The sequence below is a fragment of the Nilaparvata lugens genome, chromosome 2 (genome assembly GCF_014356525.2).
Source record: "Nilaparvata lugens isolate BPH chromosome 2, ASM1435652v1, whole genome shotgun sequence".
NCBI classification, from domain to species: Eukaryota; Metazoa; Arthropoda; class Insecta; order Hemiptera; family Delphacidae; genus Nilaparvata; species Nilaparvata lugens.
In genome coordinates, this window is record NC_052505.1 from 41,041,656 (window position 1) to 41,059,302 (window position 17,647).

A 17,647-nucleotide genomic window follows, 5' to 3' on the forward strand; every position below is an offset into this window, starting at 1 on the left:
GGGTTTGTATGTTCGACTATAAATTTCAAATGCTTTCATCAATCAACGTCAAATTGCCGAAACATTTTCTATGAATCAATGTACGGATAGAGTTCGTTGGACAATAAAGTTGACTTCTCTTTACCCTTCAACTCCTTTCCATCATAGGGCGTGGAAGTATACGTGCTCAATATCACTTTATCACGGAAGCTAAAGATAGAATCAATGGGCCGGGTGGATAAAAAAGGGGTTGGGCAGGTAAATTCTAAATCAGCTGCCCTCACGTGGTCAACTCCAAGAGTTCATCACTTATAGCTTCTGAGAGATTCAATCTCAAGTTCTTATAAGTCAAGACTGTAGGGATGATCATTTTCCACCATCAAATTATACTCCTGTTAAAAAAATACAATGTAGAGTCATTTTCTGATAAGGAATTCAAGCATTCATAGAATCGATCATCCATCTCGAAAGAACTTGGGTTATATCAGACTGAAAATATGATAAAATAAAAAATTACATGAAAATCCTAGTGGTGAGGTGGAAAGCACTACCTGTAGGCATTTTCTCTCTTTGGAAAATCTTTAGCCACCTCTTTGCAACTCACCTGTATCACTCTCTTCTGCACTGAGCTTCCTGCATGGAAGAGGCGGCCGCAGCCATCAAGTGGAAAGAGAGCGGGTTAGTAGTTCTGACGTAGCGAGCGGTTTAACATGGCTGCTGTGTTTGTATCGTGCGTAGTATTTTCTTCGTTCAGCAACAACAACGGTCCAACAGTCGAGTGACAGTTCGTGTGAAATTGTGTAAGTTAATTAATCGTGTGGAGGAGTAGATTTTGTGGGGATTTGTCCTTTTAGTTTTGTATAATTTGTGTTTAGTAGTTTGCCGCGATGTACCGTATGAATTTCTATGAGAGCGTGTGCCTGCGGTGCAACCAAACGGTGTACCAGGTGGACAGAGTCGGGCCGCTCAAAGACTTTACGTTCTACCACTCGGGCTGCTTCAAGTGCTCCTACTGCGGCACCAAGCTCACGCTCAAGACATACTACAACAACCAGCACGACCAGGAGGACAAGGAGGTCTACTGCTCGAGTCACGTGCCGAAGATCGGACCCGGCCACCTGGACGGGTCGGCGGTCGGCATCCGGTCGGCGCTCAATGTGCCGCGGTCCACCAACTTCGTGAACGAGCAGATCCGCGGCAGCGGCAAGGGCACTTTCGACGCCGAGGCCCTCAACATCCGACCGCACCTGAACGGCAACTCACCCAACCACCCCGCCACCCAGCACCACAACCACTCCTCGGCTGCGACTCCCGGCCACAACTATCACCACGAGCATGGCTATCAGTACGGCCGCTTTGACGCCAGTGCCCTCCATATTGCACACGCGCTCCGTGCCACCGAACTGCACAAGTCCTACAACAAGGCCAGGGAGAAACCCATCGAATACTATCTGGTGAGTTCGAGAAAATAGAAATCGTCGATACTCATTCCTGGGGTGTTTCATAGCCAACAGAATATACAATGACAGCCCCTGTGACACGCCCAGTGTTTACAATGGGTCCTGATTGATCGAGAGCATGCTTCAATCAGTGTCTGAATATTTAATGTTTTCCATATACGCAATGCCTTGGAGACACCAGGTCTTGATTGCCTTCAGAGCTAGATGATCTGATTGAACATCACAATTCGTAATGGATCGGGAACATTTCTAATGTAGTAAATAATAGATAAGCTCTCTAAAAGATATTAATAACCGTTTTGGAATATCTATAATTCATGAAGAAGGAGTTGGATGTTCGATTTGTTGAATACTTTATTCTACTACTTTGAATTTATTTATTATTAGGTTTATCTAGGAAACATCTTGTAAGTACAAGTTTATGTTAATAGTATACTGTTAAACGTATTATATCTAATCTCACCATGTATTCTGAATAGATAATATCTTATTGTATTTAAAATCAACAATAACTCTGAATATTTTTTCATGGTAGGAGACTAGAAAGCTTACCGTCACTCAGGCGCTGATTAGGCATTCATTCATAACACATAGCGGCGACTGCATTGTAGTCACCTATCTGCCACTTTTTATGTAGATTTCAAGCAGGGACAATAATAATATTAAAAAGTTATACTCTAAGTTACTAAAGTTATACTCTAGTTACTCCACAGAGAGAACAAGATCTAATCTGTTCATAATCTTTGAAAATTGATAGGTAGATAATTTTCTTTTATTTGCACTTTATACATTACAAGTGATATGGGCGAAGTTGAGGCAATAGCAACCCCCTCTTCCACTTAACCCACCAGACAAGATAGATACCTACCGTAAGATATTAGTAGCTTTTCGAAGCTATTGAACATGTTCCCTTCTCCCTACAAAACAGTGAGATGCGAGAATAGAATTATCACTTTTCTGCCCCTTCAGCTTTCTGTAGGACAACCTGCTTTACAAACAGGAAATGCATGTAGCTTTTCTTGAATGAATGTGATTCTAGTACATTTATTACCCAATTTATCGTTCCTATAACTGTTATATGCTATTCTCGTTAACTATATCAATATAGTTATCATTATTAGCTATATTCTTGTTATCATGTGTCTACTCGAAGCAAAATAACATTCATAACATGCGTATATTGATAAAAACCAAGAATAGTACAGTCTAAATTATATTTGAGACAACATTAAAATATTATTGAGTGGATCAAGCATGAAATAGGATTTTTGGAAATCCAAAGTCTCAATACTCATCTAAAATTTTTAATATTATAGTGTCCACGTTATAATGGCAGTATTTGATTAACATTGGTGTGAGATGCGTGTCTCGTCCATCATTCTACAAAGCAGATAGAGCTACCGTTTTCTAGTTCTGCAACCTTGCCAGATCGTTTTTTTATCAATGTAGTAATATAATTGATAACAAGATAATTGATTCCAATTATTATACTTCATTATTATATCACTGAAAAATATGATTTCTTTGCGAATAAAATATACTGTAATTTATTATGCTCAAGAATGAACAGTTGATATAACATTAAATATCCCGGTATCAGCTATCTTATATAATGCAAGGCAGAGAATCGGCGTTTTCTCTCATTTTTCTCCACTGCCATTTTAACTTGAACCTCACGTCCAAGTTAGTTGAGTTCTTATAGTTAAGTTTTTATAATATTGTGGAAGAAAATGGAATCTAAAGATGAGTTTTACTATATGAAGCCAGAATTAAATGAAGGAGGGAACTAACAAAATTCTCAAAACAAATTAACTACTTATTGAATATTTGCTTCCATAATTGATCAAAACCATAATTGAATGTAAAAAACAACGTGAATACAGTTGTTAGGATTCTAATTGTCAAATGAAGAAAAAATTGCCATTCCATTTGTTGTCAAATAGTGAGAGTGTGTGAGTAAATTGGCAATGTGCGCAAGTTGGCAATTATGTTCTTTCTCAAATAAAAGTTTACCAACAAGCAGAATGAAATGTCAGTATGGTCATTACTTATATACTTTATGAAAAGGTACTTTCAAACTAGTTGGGTTTTGAAATAAAAAAGTAGATCTTTGGAAAGTCAATCAAATTAAAAGTTACCTTTCTTTGGCATTCTTTTTAATGGGTTTTCATCATTATTTTAAAATGTCATTGCAGAGGAATTTGCCATGGAATCAACGTTTACTACCAACTAGCCCATAATATTGTATAAATCCATGAAAAGCTGTAATATTAGATATTATATTCAATAATAATTGTCAACGTTGAAAAGGATCTATTTTGTTCACGAATAAAAGTGAGGTGCAAATCACTAATTTCTATTTGCATCAATATAATGTGACCAGATCATGAACAAGACATGAAAGTCGTGAACCAGGATGCATGACTAATAGTTATTAGTTACATTATTATATTACCATAGACAGTACAATTTCTCACATCCGAAGACCTTAATAATTGTTGACTATATTCTTATCAGTTCTATTCATCAAAGAACTGACACAAATGATTTATATCGATTTTACAATATTGTAGCTTGTAGGGATAAATTACTACAACTTTTATCCGAGTTTGGGTAATAATAAGATGATTAGGGCAGCGACATAGGCTACATCCTGTTTTCTCTTTTCAATATCATGAAGCTGAATCAAATAAATAATAAAATTAATACACTGTAGACATCGTATTGCAAAATTTGATTAATTGGAGATTTTTAGCAATATATTGAACGAAAATTGTCGCATAAACACTGAGATTCAGCATTGTATTTTCGAAAAAAATCAGTTCGGTTTACCAACTACCATAGACAACGAAAATTGTTGTAACTGTGATGCTACTGAACTAAACTGCAAAACACATAGTCAAGTTACAAAAGATGTATCGGGGAACTTTAACGGTCGGTTAGGCCGAAGTTTCTCTTTACAAAATGAGTTCGAATTCAATGCAAGTGTGTTCTATCAAAAAATTCTTATCTTCTAATCAAATCTTTTAATATTTTTTTTTTTATTTTTGCGTATTCTTCAAAAATTTTCTTACAAATTTCCGATTCGTGAAAATTATGAGAAATTAATCCTTGAAAGATAATTGAGGTTCAATAGTGGATTGTATAAATTCTTTTCAATGAACATGTATATATTTGTGACTGCGACATTAATATATATTTAGAATAGGTTACACACGTATTTTGAAAATAATGAAGTATGGGTGGAATATTTGATTTTGATTTTATTTAATATTGTTTTGAAGTTGATAGTGGCCACTGTGACCTTGCTCGGTACAAAATGTGATTTCAATAGAAACATATAGACTAGGCCTAACCAACTGAAGACCACATACGGATATAAAATTAGAATATAGAGGAGCTTTAGAACATGGAAGAGACGTCTGATACTTTGAGAGGTCTGATACATACTGATCGCAATAGATGTCCATCTATTCACTCCAAATTCCCAAGATTGGATGAGACCAGTACAATAGGGTTTCTTTTGCATAAGTGAGTGTGCGGATACGGGTACTGCTCTATTCTGCCTGTAATCCTCCAACAATCACCTCGTATACAGCATGGGTCGAACGTGCGTGAAGGCGTAAATAATAAACGACCCTGATCGAGTTTTCAATGTAGCCGCGGGCTCCATCAATGCACTCACACACAAACACATACGTGTCCGAGTCTGTATATATATGTATGTGTGTTGGTATGTGTGCACTGACACGTCGTTGTGTATGTGGGGGCATGCGATCGTGATGAGACGACGCGGTTATTGTTGTCGCGGCCCGCAGGAATGCCAGTGGGAAGCGGCGATTATTGATGGCTGGAACGGTCCATTTGACGGCATTGAGCACTCAACAGATGAACGCATTACTGTGCCGAGCCGTGCCGTGCCGTGTTCGGACGCGACTGCGACATGACACTTCCTGTGCCGCTGCAAAGCGACCTGCGGCTGCACAGTTCACCGATCCTAGCCGCCAGTTACTCACAATAATTGCTCACAATTCACAAAACTACTGCTATGCAAATTTTGAAGACTCAGTTGGACAAACTGTTCTTCGTCGGAAGTTCCATTTGGGTTTGGCAGCCTATTGTTGCTAGTAAAACAAAAGGATTCATCCAGATGAAAATTTTGAAAGTTTGATGAAAAGAGTGATTAAATAAAAGAAAAAATCCTTTATAATAACTGAATAAGATTCAACCTCATTTTAAATAAACAAACTGTTGATCGGAGGTTCCATTTGTTTAATTCGACATCTTTGTTGTTCTACAGAACATAAGGGTTCTTTTAAATAGAGATTGTTAGACTTCAAGAGCTTTACAAACCATACAATTCCTTAGTCTTATCAATAAAACTTGTTTATTGATGGTCAAATAAATTTCAATTGTCCATGACTGCTTCACTTGAGTTGCTCAATTAGCCTACCCTTTACTAAATCCAAGGTATTTCTCCTAAACTATCATTTGCTTCTCTTTCGAATAATGTCTTCGTAGTCTCAAAAATTAAAATTGTAAATATGCTGGAAACAAAACATTTGTTTGGAAATGAAACGAAAATCCCATTTTGAGTTTGACTCCATATAATTTTATCTACCAATGTTATTACATTAGTGTCATTTGCATTGTTAATAAATAAATAAATAGATCAAGTGTCAAAATAGTACAAGAATTTATTTACACATTCACATACTCTTCTGTTAATACACGTACTTTTCATCACTGTCAAAGAATAACACAACAGTTGGGTTTCCTCTAAATAGTTAATTATTTAAAATCGTACCTTACCTTACGTATCATAGAATAAAACAATCTATAAGTTTAGGTTCTATAATCTATAAGTTTATAAGTATAAGTTTTCTCTGGTACTGTATTATACCTTATTTATTTATTGTACCTCCTTAATAATATATAGAATGATATATTTCAGTTCTTTCAGAACTTATATACTTTAGATTTAGGTACCAGTCCTCATCCTGATAAGAACAGAATAGATTGATACATTGCAGTTCAAGAAACCATTATCTTAAAATATTTAACGTTGTTCTGGGAGACTAAGCTGATAATATCAGACAAAGCCGATACTAGTATCATCATTTATCACCACTCGATTCCCACTTTCTTCATTAAATCATCCAAGGAAGACTGTTAGCTGTTCCTGTTAGTGACACTCAAATCAAGATCCACTCAATCTGAAAATTACCGTCCAATAATGTATTGAATATTACGATTAACTCTAGAGAAAAAGTGTATTAACAGCTGGATAGTAGGGTAGCTTTGGTCTGTATCTGGTCCCTACATCGGTCTGTATCAAATCCACCACTACTGTCCATAAATACGTGCTATTCCCAACCACAATCAAAACTTTATTGAATTGAACCAAATGGAACATTAGATCATATTGGGTAAGTGGGTCTTGAAAATTACTCGAACAAGTCAGTCTCACAACCAAATCCAGTAACTTAATTATTCTGTTATTGATTTTCCTAAAATTCATGTTGAATTTGGAATCTAAATACGTATCCAATAGTCTCTAGACTAAATTGGATTCTTTTGAAGCTTGGCTCAGATTACTTTCTTCTTCAATCGTATCAACGAGTATCCATCCATCTTACAACTCACAACCAAGTATCAAGTATATACAGAACCACTCAATAAGCCAATAAGCAATCAAGATAAGAGTCCAGCAAGTAATCAAGATGTTTCTGATTACAACCCACTATCCAACTGCACTGAATATGGATGTTCGTTTACCGCATCGAAGAAAAAATGGATTAATGCAAGCTTCACGGTAACTTGGATTCATTAACAATCACCTTATATTCGCAGGTAACAACAGCTACATTAGTAACAGGTGAAAGCTGGCATAATTCCCAGGTGCGCGCTGTGAATCGGGCTGACTTTAGAACGATAGTTGTCCGTTGGCGGATGATATCGATCTTTATTTCGCAGTTTGCAGTTAAACCGTAGCACCCATACCGTTACTCGCTAGAGTGAAGGTAAAAATAATAAGTTGAACTGCAATTCCACCACTAGCCGTAATGAACAAATTACACATCGAACGTCAACCTTGAACAGTATCTATATACAGCACTAATTAGTTCTATTAGAATAGCAGAATTCGGTTTCTTTTTTACTTTTGAAACAAACAGACTATAAAACTCGTAGGCTGTACTTTACGCAAGAACAGTAGCGTAAACGATTGCAATCACTTTCTAAAGTAACTAATGTTTTCTATTACCTAGAAAGTTGGCTAGCTCACGTCTTATCTTCTTATTAAAGTTTAATATCATGTTAATGATACAATTTATAGGCCTAATTACTGAATCGGAGTTCAATGACGCATCCGCCCCCAAGCAACCACTTGATAATTAGTTACTCCCTGCAATAAAAGACAATTTCCTCCTCAACAATTTCAATGACACATTTTGTGCCAGAAACTCCGCTGTGTATTTTCCTGATCAATACGCATTGTTTATGAATAGAACATTGTAGATATATTAGATAAGCAAAAAAAGTTCAATATCCACTAATGGTGTAAACATGGATTCTGCTTTGAAAGTAATCCGAAACAATTTCGCTCTCAAAGTAATTTGAGTTTTTCAAAGTAATTTGAACTGTTGAAACTAAGGATATTTGATAATATTATTCTATCACTCATCTTTGCTCATCTGTTTATTGGATTACTTTACTAAAAAACAGATGAGAACTCAAAAAGTGTTCATACTGAATTGAATTATCAAAAATTATCATTAACTTAATTATTTGAAAAAAGTGGATACATACTGAAAGCTATATACTGTACTCTTTTTTGTAAAAATATAAAATTTGATGAGTAGTCCAAAACAGAGACACAGAATTCATAACTCATGAGGCCTCAATATTACAGAGCCTTAATTCTTTTGTTGAGTCTAGCTATATTTTAAGGTCTGAACAGTGGTCATCCAAGAAAATCTAAGAACGTGTCGTACTTAATGATTTAAACAATTTTTTTATTCTCATCTCGGATAGTTGACCGAGCGAAGTGAGGTCTAAGATTCAAGTCGACGGTTTGGCATTTCTCTTAATGTTTAAATGTTTAAATGTTGATATGTTGCGCATTTACGGCGAAACGCGGTAATAGATTTTCATGAAATTTGACAGGTATATTCTTTTTTTAATTGCTCGTCGACGTATATACAAGGTTTTTGGAAATTTTGCACTTCAAGGATAATCTAAAAGGAAAAAGGAGCCTCCTTCATACGCCAATATTACCGTAAAAAACAGACTATAAAATTGTTCATCATAAATCAGCTGACAAGTGATTACACAGATGTGTGGAGAAGCCAGTTTATTGCTGTATTTCCATAAGGAAAAGTATAGTTTCAATCTATAGTTTCAATCAGGTACTTGTGGATGAGAACACTGCGTGAGGTCTAATGTTCACAGAACTACTAGTATAAAAGGAAAAAGAGCCTCCTTCATACGCCAATATTAGAGTAAAAATCAGACTATAGAATTATTCATCATAAATCAGCTGACAAGTGATTACACAGATGTCTGGAGAAGCCAGTCTTGCTGTATTTCCATAAGGTCTATAGTTTCAATCAGGTACTTGTGGATGAGAATACTGCGTGAGGTCTACTGTTCTCAGAACTAGTACATTATAAAATCATCTGTATAGTTTTTATCACACCATATCATTTTACATTATCAATGAATCATATTATTTATTATAGACATTTGCTCCCCATTTTGATCACTACTGGATCATGAGGAAAGAGTTCAAGTTCATTCAATTTGTGGTCGAAGCGGACCAAATTAGAATAGAAATGGGTTTAAAACTATTATAAATTCAACACAGAAAATAAGTTATGGAAAGAAAGATATTCCATTTATTGAACCAAGTGTAGAGAGAGCTATTATAGAGCCAAGAGTAGAGAGAACTAAGTGTTAAGATAACTAAGAGAACTGAGAGTAGTCCTTGTAAGAAGTGAGAGTGAACTTATTCAAACTCTAACGAAATTATAAGAAGTGCTCTAGATATCACTAGAACTAAATAGAACTAAAAGTCAACACGATGTTGTGTTGAGCTCCATTTTAATCCTTGAGCAGACAATTATAAGCAGAGTCGTGAGTTGACAAGAGCAGCTAAGCGGACTCGTGATTGTGAGTGTAGTAACATGAGTTTTGAACGTTTCAGCTGCATTACAGGAGTAGAGCAGAGTGCAGTGCCGGCGATTAATGGAAGCAGCGTATCAACGAGAGGACAGAGGAAGCAGGCAGGCGATGAAAGACTTTTCAGGCCGTAAAAGTGACACACTTTCTATTAATACTGGAGCTGGAGAATTCAACCTGCAACGGCCTCCTCAGCACACTCCTCGCTGGAAATACGTCTGTCAGCCAGCTTCAACTCCAGCAGACAGCAAGCAGCCGACTTGGATGACGTGAAGGAGAAGGATGTGGAAGAGGAGGAGTAGGATGATGAGGCTGAGGAGCTGTGATGCTGCAGCCTTGCGGCGATCGGGTCAACCACCTTTAGTGTGCGACGTGCCCCTCACATATAATAATACCAGATAATACTATAGTAGTATCTATCACTGCTATCGGAGGTAGATGTTGGGAAGGGAGAAGAAGAAACAGAAATAAGAAGATGATCGAGAGAAGAAGTGGAGGGGTAGAAGAAAAAGAAGATGTGGGGAAAAAGTATGGATGAGAATAACTAACAACAAGAGAAAAAAAACTGGAGAAAAGGAAAATGTTAAAGTTGCTTTGCTGAAGGCGATGAAGGGAAGAGGAGGAAAGGAAGATAACTAAGATGATGAAGGATGGAAGGTGGATGGATAGGAGGAGGAGATGTGGAAGAGGAGGAAGGGAGGAAGTTGAATATGTAAATGAGAAAGAAGAAGGAAGAAAAACTGCAGAAGAAAAAGGAAAGTAAAAATGAAAAATATTTGTGATGAAAAATATTAAAAAGTAGAGTGAAAGAGTGAGATAGAGAGTGAGAGAGTAAGAGAGATAAATTAAAAATAGAAGAGAAAGAAATGGAAATGAAGTTACATTGAAATGAGAAAATTGATGGTTAAAGATCAGACAACTGAATACGAAGAGGAAGAGAATCTTAAAAAAAATAAAAATTAATCAATAACTATTTAAATTGAATTATTTATTAAAATTATTCAAAAAAATCATTGATGAAACATAAATTAATTTATTCAACAGTTTATTAATAAATTAATTAAATAATAATAACAAACCCTATTCAACTTGATTAGAAATAATGAGAAAAACCATGAGGTGTAGGTACACGGTCCTATAAATCACAGAGTGATTGTTTTAGTCCTGTCACCTTATTGTGTTTGGTAATTTGATTTAAAAAAAAAGAATTTTGTTTTGTCGCACGAAGTTGGCAGCCCTACTCAGTTAGTATACACACGGCAGTGCGCGTTGATTTTCCTTGAGCTTAGTAACATTCTGTGTGGATTCCGGTCATCTTATGAGCATAATGTCTTTTACCATAGAACATGAATATTTTAGTGAGAAAATCAAAGAGTATATAACCTCAATGGGTGGACATTTCGATCATATTATTTAGTAATCTTCAGTAACTAAGAAATGAGTAGGCTTATAAAATGTGTATTTATTTTGTATATTAAAATTATACATTTTTATTACAACTGATTTTCCGTTTCATAAATTACATTAAAATTTGGGTAATAGGACAAAAAATCTCCATTATGTATAATATGAAAAGTATAATATAATATGGACTCAGGTCCTTATATTTCATGGTCCTATAAAATATGAAAATATGGTTCATAGTAAAAGAAGAAGTGATGATTCAGGAGAAATGTGATATTATGAAAAAAATAGTGAATAGTGGAGGTGGCGAAAAGTGATGACCTACTTAGTTTCTTTCCCCAGGTATCAACTCAACTTGTAGAATCGATTGTAAGTACAGAATTCACACGATGCTCTCTCTGTCCATTCACCAGCTTCTCTCTCTGTCCATTCACCAGCTTGTTACTTGCAGAGCTGAAGTGAGCCACGAAAATAGCATCGCAATGTTGGCTGCAGTTTGCAGTTTATCTGGGCACCGTGCATCACGACTTATTCATAATAATTTAGTGGTGGATCAGAGGGACTTGAGGGAAGACTGAAGAGCATCATTCAAACGGTGTGAAATTGGAGATAATGTTTGCGAGATCAGAGGGAAAGTGGTTCCAGAACCTGAGAAAAATATGCTTAAAACATCCTATTTTCTCATCAGTTGTTGGACAAAGAAGAATAATTGTTGGATATGTTACAGTAGTAGGCAGTTTGTAAACTTATCAATGAACGTTTTTAAGAACTACCTAAGAATCATATGAACTTACCTAAGATGAATGAGTCTTGAGAGAAATAAACCACATCTTAATGTGCTGTTTCAAAATGAAGTATCTTCTATAAGTTTGGATAAGGTTCCCAAATACTCAATTTCATGACTTGTTTTTCGACTGTAATAAAATCTAATCAAGCGAAACTAGTTTAGGCATATCAATCATTACCATTATTAGAATATAAACAAGCTTTGATTCAATAACTTCCTATTATTTGCATAATGAAGTAAATTTGTTCAGCATAGCCTACAGTAATTTATTGATTCAATCCAAAACACGTTGATTGTTATCTTTGGATATAACTGATTTCAGAGTTTTCAAATTGAACAAATGAAACGCACAAGAATGCTCTCAAATGCTGTAAAAATCTTCAGGCATCGAAGTATTTTAGCTTGCTTATCCTCGTATCGTATCTCTATATATAAATCGACCGTACAACACTTCAATTGCTTTTTGTTTAGAATAACACGAGAATGTCTTATCTCTGAGCAACTGAAAGTTTCTGCTCGGCAAACACCTCCAATGATAAAGGTCAATGAAAACTAATGATGATGAACACTTGGATATTAAATTTTCGAACATAACAAGTATCCACTCTACCTCAACTGTCTGTACAGCCTACTAGGTCTCAGCACAGTAAACATTCCCACGTAAAATGACGTCAGATTATTGAATGGAACCGCAGCATGTAAGAATGAATGGAAATTTGCTGTTCGCCCACAGGTGGTGTAGGCCTACGTCTACGTCACCCTCCTACGGAAAATGAAAGGCGGGTCGCAGTCGCAAGCAAGGGGCCGAATTGTAGATACTCTCCAACTGTGTACCTGTGCGGGGCTGCGGGCCTACTCAGTATTCCAAACGAATCAACAATTCGCGTGGGTCGACATCCGAAATTTATACAGTAAAAAAGTGTTATCCTATTCAATGAAAGAAATATTAAAGCCTACACCAAAAATGTAGAGGTTCAGAGCTCGTGGTAGCAAACGTTTGAATATTAAAAACTATTGGCAGCTTGAAGCCTAGTTTTTATCCAACTTAATCTAACTTGTTGATTTTGTAAAAAGGTAAGGAATCAGTGAAGATTCAACATGCTATTATCTTGGAAAATTAAATATGTATATATTATATTTGTTGAAGCCGCCAGTACTAATATATTTTCTTTTTTTTATAGGTGAGTCGAGTTTCTACTTCAAATAGGAGAAAGTGTAGGTGAGAATGTCTAATATTATCATAAATAATATGTTAAATAAATAGTGTATGAATATACACTAGTCTCGAATAATTGCCATTGTTTGAAAGATTAATGTTACTTTTTATTCCACCAATATTACTGAATAATTAAAATTACTTGACCATTAAAGTGGTTTATCAGGTAATTTCAAGTAAGCAAACTTTAAGCAAGCTTTTCCTGTTGTCAACTGATTCTCAATCGCAATTCGTGATTAGTCTTGAGACTTGAAAATGCCTTTCAGATTATTCCGTATTCCTTGAAAAAAGATTTTCACTTTCTAATTCATATTAGTCATGTTCCTTTCTTGCTTTTAATACACATTGTGTTTATAATTATTAACTAATTTTTCCTGGAGAATTATTCATTGCTGATTGAGAAAAGTGAATGCTACCAGTTTGTACATCTGTGCATGTCCACAAGAACCAAATTTCCTCCTACAAGTGAGATTCTGGCAAGATTTCCTCTTGAATATTCCTTTCTCCTGTCACTATTGGAATTTCCTCATTCCATGAAGAGAATTTCTATCATGGCTCGATAGCTCTCAATATTTTCCTGATGAACTTGAGATTGAATACAAATTTATTTCTGCTCATCACTTGTGACTCGTTTTTTTCAATTTTAATTTGCGGTTGAATCCTATCTGAACTTGAAGCTCGTTAGTGGAAAATGAAAAAGAATTACGAGGAAGAAATTGTCATAACCAGCCACAGATAGAAATCATTTTAGTTTTTCGTAATTCTGTCAGTAAAAGCTTCTGGAATTATAGACAGGAACACCATACTAACAAGAAGCTAACAAGTGAAAATACATATAGTTAATATTGTAGTAGTATAAATCCTAATCCTATTATTCTGTCATTGATGGAAAATGATGGAATGATTTCCTAATTATGAAAGAACAAAGATTCACTTTGCAAAATATATTAGTACTATGATAAAATGAATAGAAACTGTAATTTCAATCATCAATCTGGAACTGAAACTAAAATTTTTAAAAGTAATTTGGTACTGTACTATGAATTGCTCTATACTTGAATGCGCAAACTATAACCAACAATGGCAGGAGCTGTTTTAGGAGAAGAAGTTATAGAACAACTAGCAAATGATATCCAATTACGAATTGATGATACTAAATCATTTAAAAATATAAATTTGGAGAAATACATTAGAACAGTCTACTGTGAACCATGCTGACACCAAAACCTAATGGCAAAATGAAATAATAAGATTAAAATTATGATGATACTTTTAACATTCATATCATAATGTGAACTGCCCTGCGCTTACTACCTTTCTCTAGAAGTCTAGAAAAGTAATTTGGATTTTACCTTTCAATTCATCCTCGGAATTGAACAGCTGGGTGAAGGGTAATAAGATTCATGGAGTACGTTGCCTGAGGTCTTTGTATTCGGTTATTCATGCATAAATGAATGCCTCTCATACCTGTGTTTTAATTACTCAATCTGTCTTCCTCTTTCTCTCTCCAGCCTCTCTCTCTCACAATCATTCTCAATATTCAGAGTTGAATAAACTTGATAGCAAAGATATACAAACTCAACCTGTTCTGACCTACAATTTGTTGGTCTTTTGATAGCCATTTCATAACAGCAATCTTATCATGAACGGCTCTGCTAATATAAGCAACTAATGTCCGATATGAGTCCCTCCTATTACACAGAAATCAGCCGCTAACTACTCACTGCTCACTGCTGTTGCGGTTTGATTGCATTACGCTGTTGATATCAGATGGTGGAACTTGCACCTCCTCCACTCTAGCCACACTCTCCCATTCATTCCATCAAGGACTCAGGTGCACAGTTGCGCTTTATGAGCAATTACTCCACTTATGTCAATGATCGACCTCCATAATATTGCATAATCACTCAAGGACTTCTGACTCTGATTGGAGTGCAAACAGTTCTGAAATGAGAAGCTCAATTGATGCTAAACAGACGTTCCATTGTGGATGTCTGAACTCTGAACGTTACCAGAGCTTTATCGTATGTATGCTGTTATTGAATTGAGCGCAGTGCTTCTTTGAGAAGAAAAAGTCTTGTCATCTTTTGAAATCGTACTTTTTCGAAATCGACATCAATATCGATCTAGAGTCCAAATTGTGAGATTTATTTTGGAATAGACATTTAAACAAAGTGGTAATTCATAAGAACCTTGTTATTTCGTGTTTGCTGGCTCCTACTTACGTGAAAACTTCGACCTCGAGTAGCGAATCCACTACACATTTAAAAATCCATTCTAGTAGTGAAGTGGAAGCTCATAATGAGTACAGTACAACTAGAGGTTCAAGTACACTACATTCATTATTTTAATAGAAAAGATATTGAAGCGAATTACCAAATATCAGAGAATTTCTCAATATTATATAGAACAGGATACACATAGAAGGAATTGTAACGTAAAAACTGTTGTTTGATATGATAGCACCCTCTTTCTTCTTTCGACATGAAAATAGATTCATAGAACAAGTAGTGTAATGACAGCTAAATTCTCACCAATTATAATAAATAAATAGTTCTCATTTCTATCAAAAAACGATATAATTAATTTTAATGGTCGGGATACACAATAATGGAAACAATATGCAATACCGTACATTAGATTTGTGAGTATTAGATAAATCCGTTGGGGAGTCAGCAATTTTATGTCCAACTTTGATATTGCATTCCACTGTCTTGAAAATGTTTCAATTTTTTAAATTCTCCAAGGCAATAAATAAGTTTGATTTCAATTGAATTTTCCGTGACTGATATCTGTATCAAAACAATAAAATCAATTGATAATACTGTAGTTCTTCATAGAAGCAAGAAGACGCTATAATTTTAACCTTGAACTGTTCAAAATTTAGCAAGCGTAGCAACTTACCGAATAGAGCAATAGCCCAATGAAATTGAACCACAAATACAACCTGACATTCTTGTAGAATGATTTTTGTGTCACGGAGCTTTGGTTGTTGCGAACAGCCGACAGCCGCAGACTCGAGCTGAGATGCGATGTGATGGAAGTCATCGACCGTCATTATCATCATGACAGAAATGACTGGCTTTTGTCATGTTGCGTTGCGTCACTACTCTGCTGTTGAGCCTGCGCTGCGACCTGCCATCTCGAGGCTAACTGAAAACAATACTCTGCGTTGGTCAATACTGCTTTCTCTTTCGACATCACCTGTAAGATGATGATGTGTCTTGGAGGATTCTAAAAAGATATTGGTAGACTTCCCGGTGAGAATAAATTGAATAAATAAATGGAATTTATTCTTCTTCGGCACTTGAGTTTGCTTTTGTTGTTATTATTATTAGCGTATGGCACATATATATAGACACACACAAACATATAGGTAGGTAGTCAAAGAAAAAATCTGGTCATGAGACCGTTGTCAGGTTAATAAGATATTGTAAATATATTAAATTTTTATGTCGAGGTTGTCAAGGTGGTGTAGTGATTGTGGAGAAGCCGAAATAAAATCATTTAAATCGCCTTGGTAGGCACGTATATTACAATTTCCGATGATGTGCTTCAGCGTCTGTCTAGCCTCTCCACAATCACAAGCAGGGGAAGGTAAACTTCCCCAGTCATTAAGAGAGGCCCCGCATCTCCCGTGGCCAGTCCTAACCCTGTTGAGGGCCGCCCACGTCCGTCTTGGCAGTTCAAATCCAGCCACATTTACACCAACTGAGTACCTAAAGCAGATGCTGAGGGGGTTTTTTCCATCCACTCTTCCTCCCAGCTTGCTCTCATGGAAAAATTGTCATCGCTCAGTTGCTCTGCCATGCGCATGGGAGGATGCCTTGACTTCAACCGATCACCCAAATCCAGAAGATCTCCATGGATTGGAAGTGCCCTGTTACTCTTTATCTTTTTGTATTCATGTACAAGAGCAGAAGATCTACGTAGCCCCGGTGGAGCAATATTGCTGAGAACTGGAAGCCAGTATATGGGGGTGCTTCTAATTGTCCCAGTGATTAAACGCATAGTGTGGTTCAGTTGCGCATTTACTCTATTCACATGGGCACTATTTAACCACACAGCAGCACAATATTCAGCGGTTGGATACACCAAACCCAGAGCAGAACAGCGCAAAGTTGTGGCCGAAGCACCCCAAGTAGTGCCACAAAGTTTTTGAATTATGTTATTTCTTGTTTTCAGTTTCTCAGCAACATTTTGGATATGGTGTTTATAGGATAGAGTGCGGTCAAGCGTAACTCCCAGGTACTTGAGCAAAAAATTATGTTGCACGTGAGCACCATCAAATTTTACCTTCAACTTCACACTTGCCTCCTTATTATTCAGATGAAAGCAGCAAACCTCCGTTTTCCTCATGTTGGGCTGGAGCCTCCACTTGTGGAAGTAAGCTGAGAGGAAAGACAAGTCTTGAGTCAGGCTGCTTGCTGTTTTTTCCATACTCCTGTCCTGAATGGCTATAGCAATGTCATCTGCATACACAAATACTCTTGATTTGATATTTGGCAAATCGGCTGTGTACAGATTGAAAAGAAGGGGAGATAAGATAGATCCCTGTGGCAATCCATTGTTCAATACTCTTCTCCTGCTCAGCCTATCATCCATGAGAACCCTGAAATT

General features: G+C 36.1%; 1 protein-coding gene across 1 annotated transcript in view; it reads left to right on the plus strand.

Moving 5' to 3' along the window:
* Window positions 1-659: 659 nt before the first annotated feature.
* The window catches only part of LOC111050323 (hillarin), a 132,964-nt gene continuing 115,976 nt past the window's right edge, over window positions 660-17,647 (plus strand). The window contains exon 1 of the mRNA XM_022336624.2: window positions 660-1,433. Coding sequence (XP_022192316.1) covers window positions 867-1,433 — 567 coding nt within the window. The 5' untranslated portion in view covers window positions 660-866. The remainder of the gene's footprint in view (window positions 1,434-17,647) is intronic.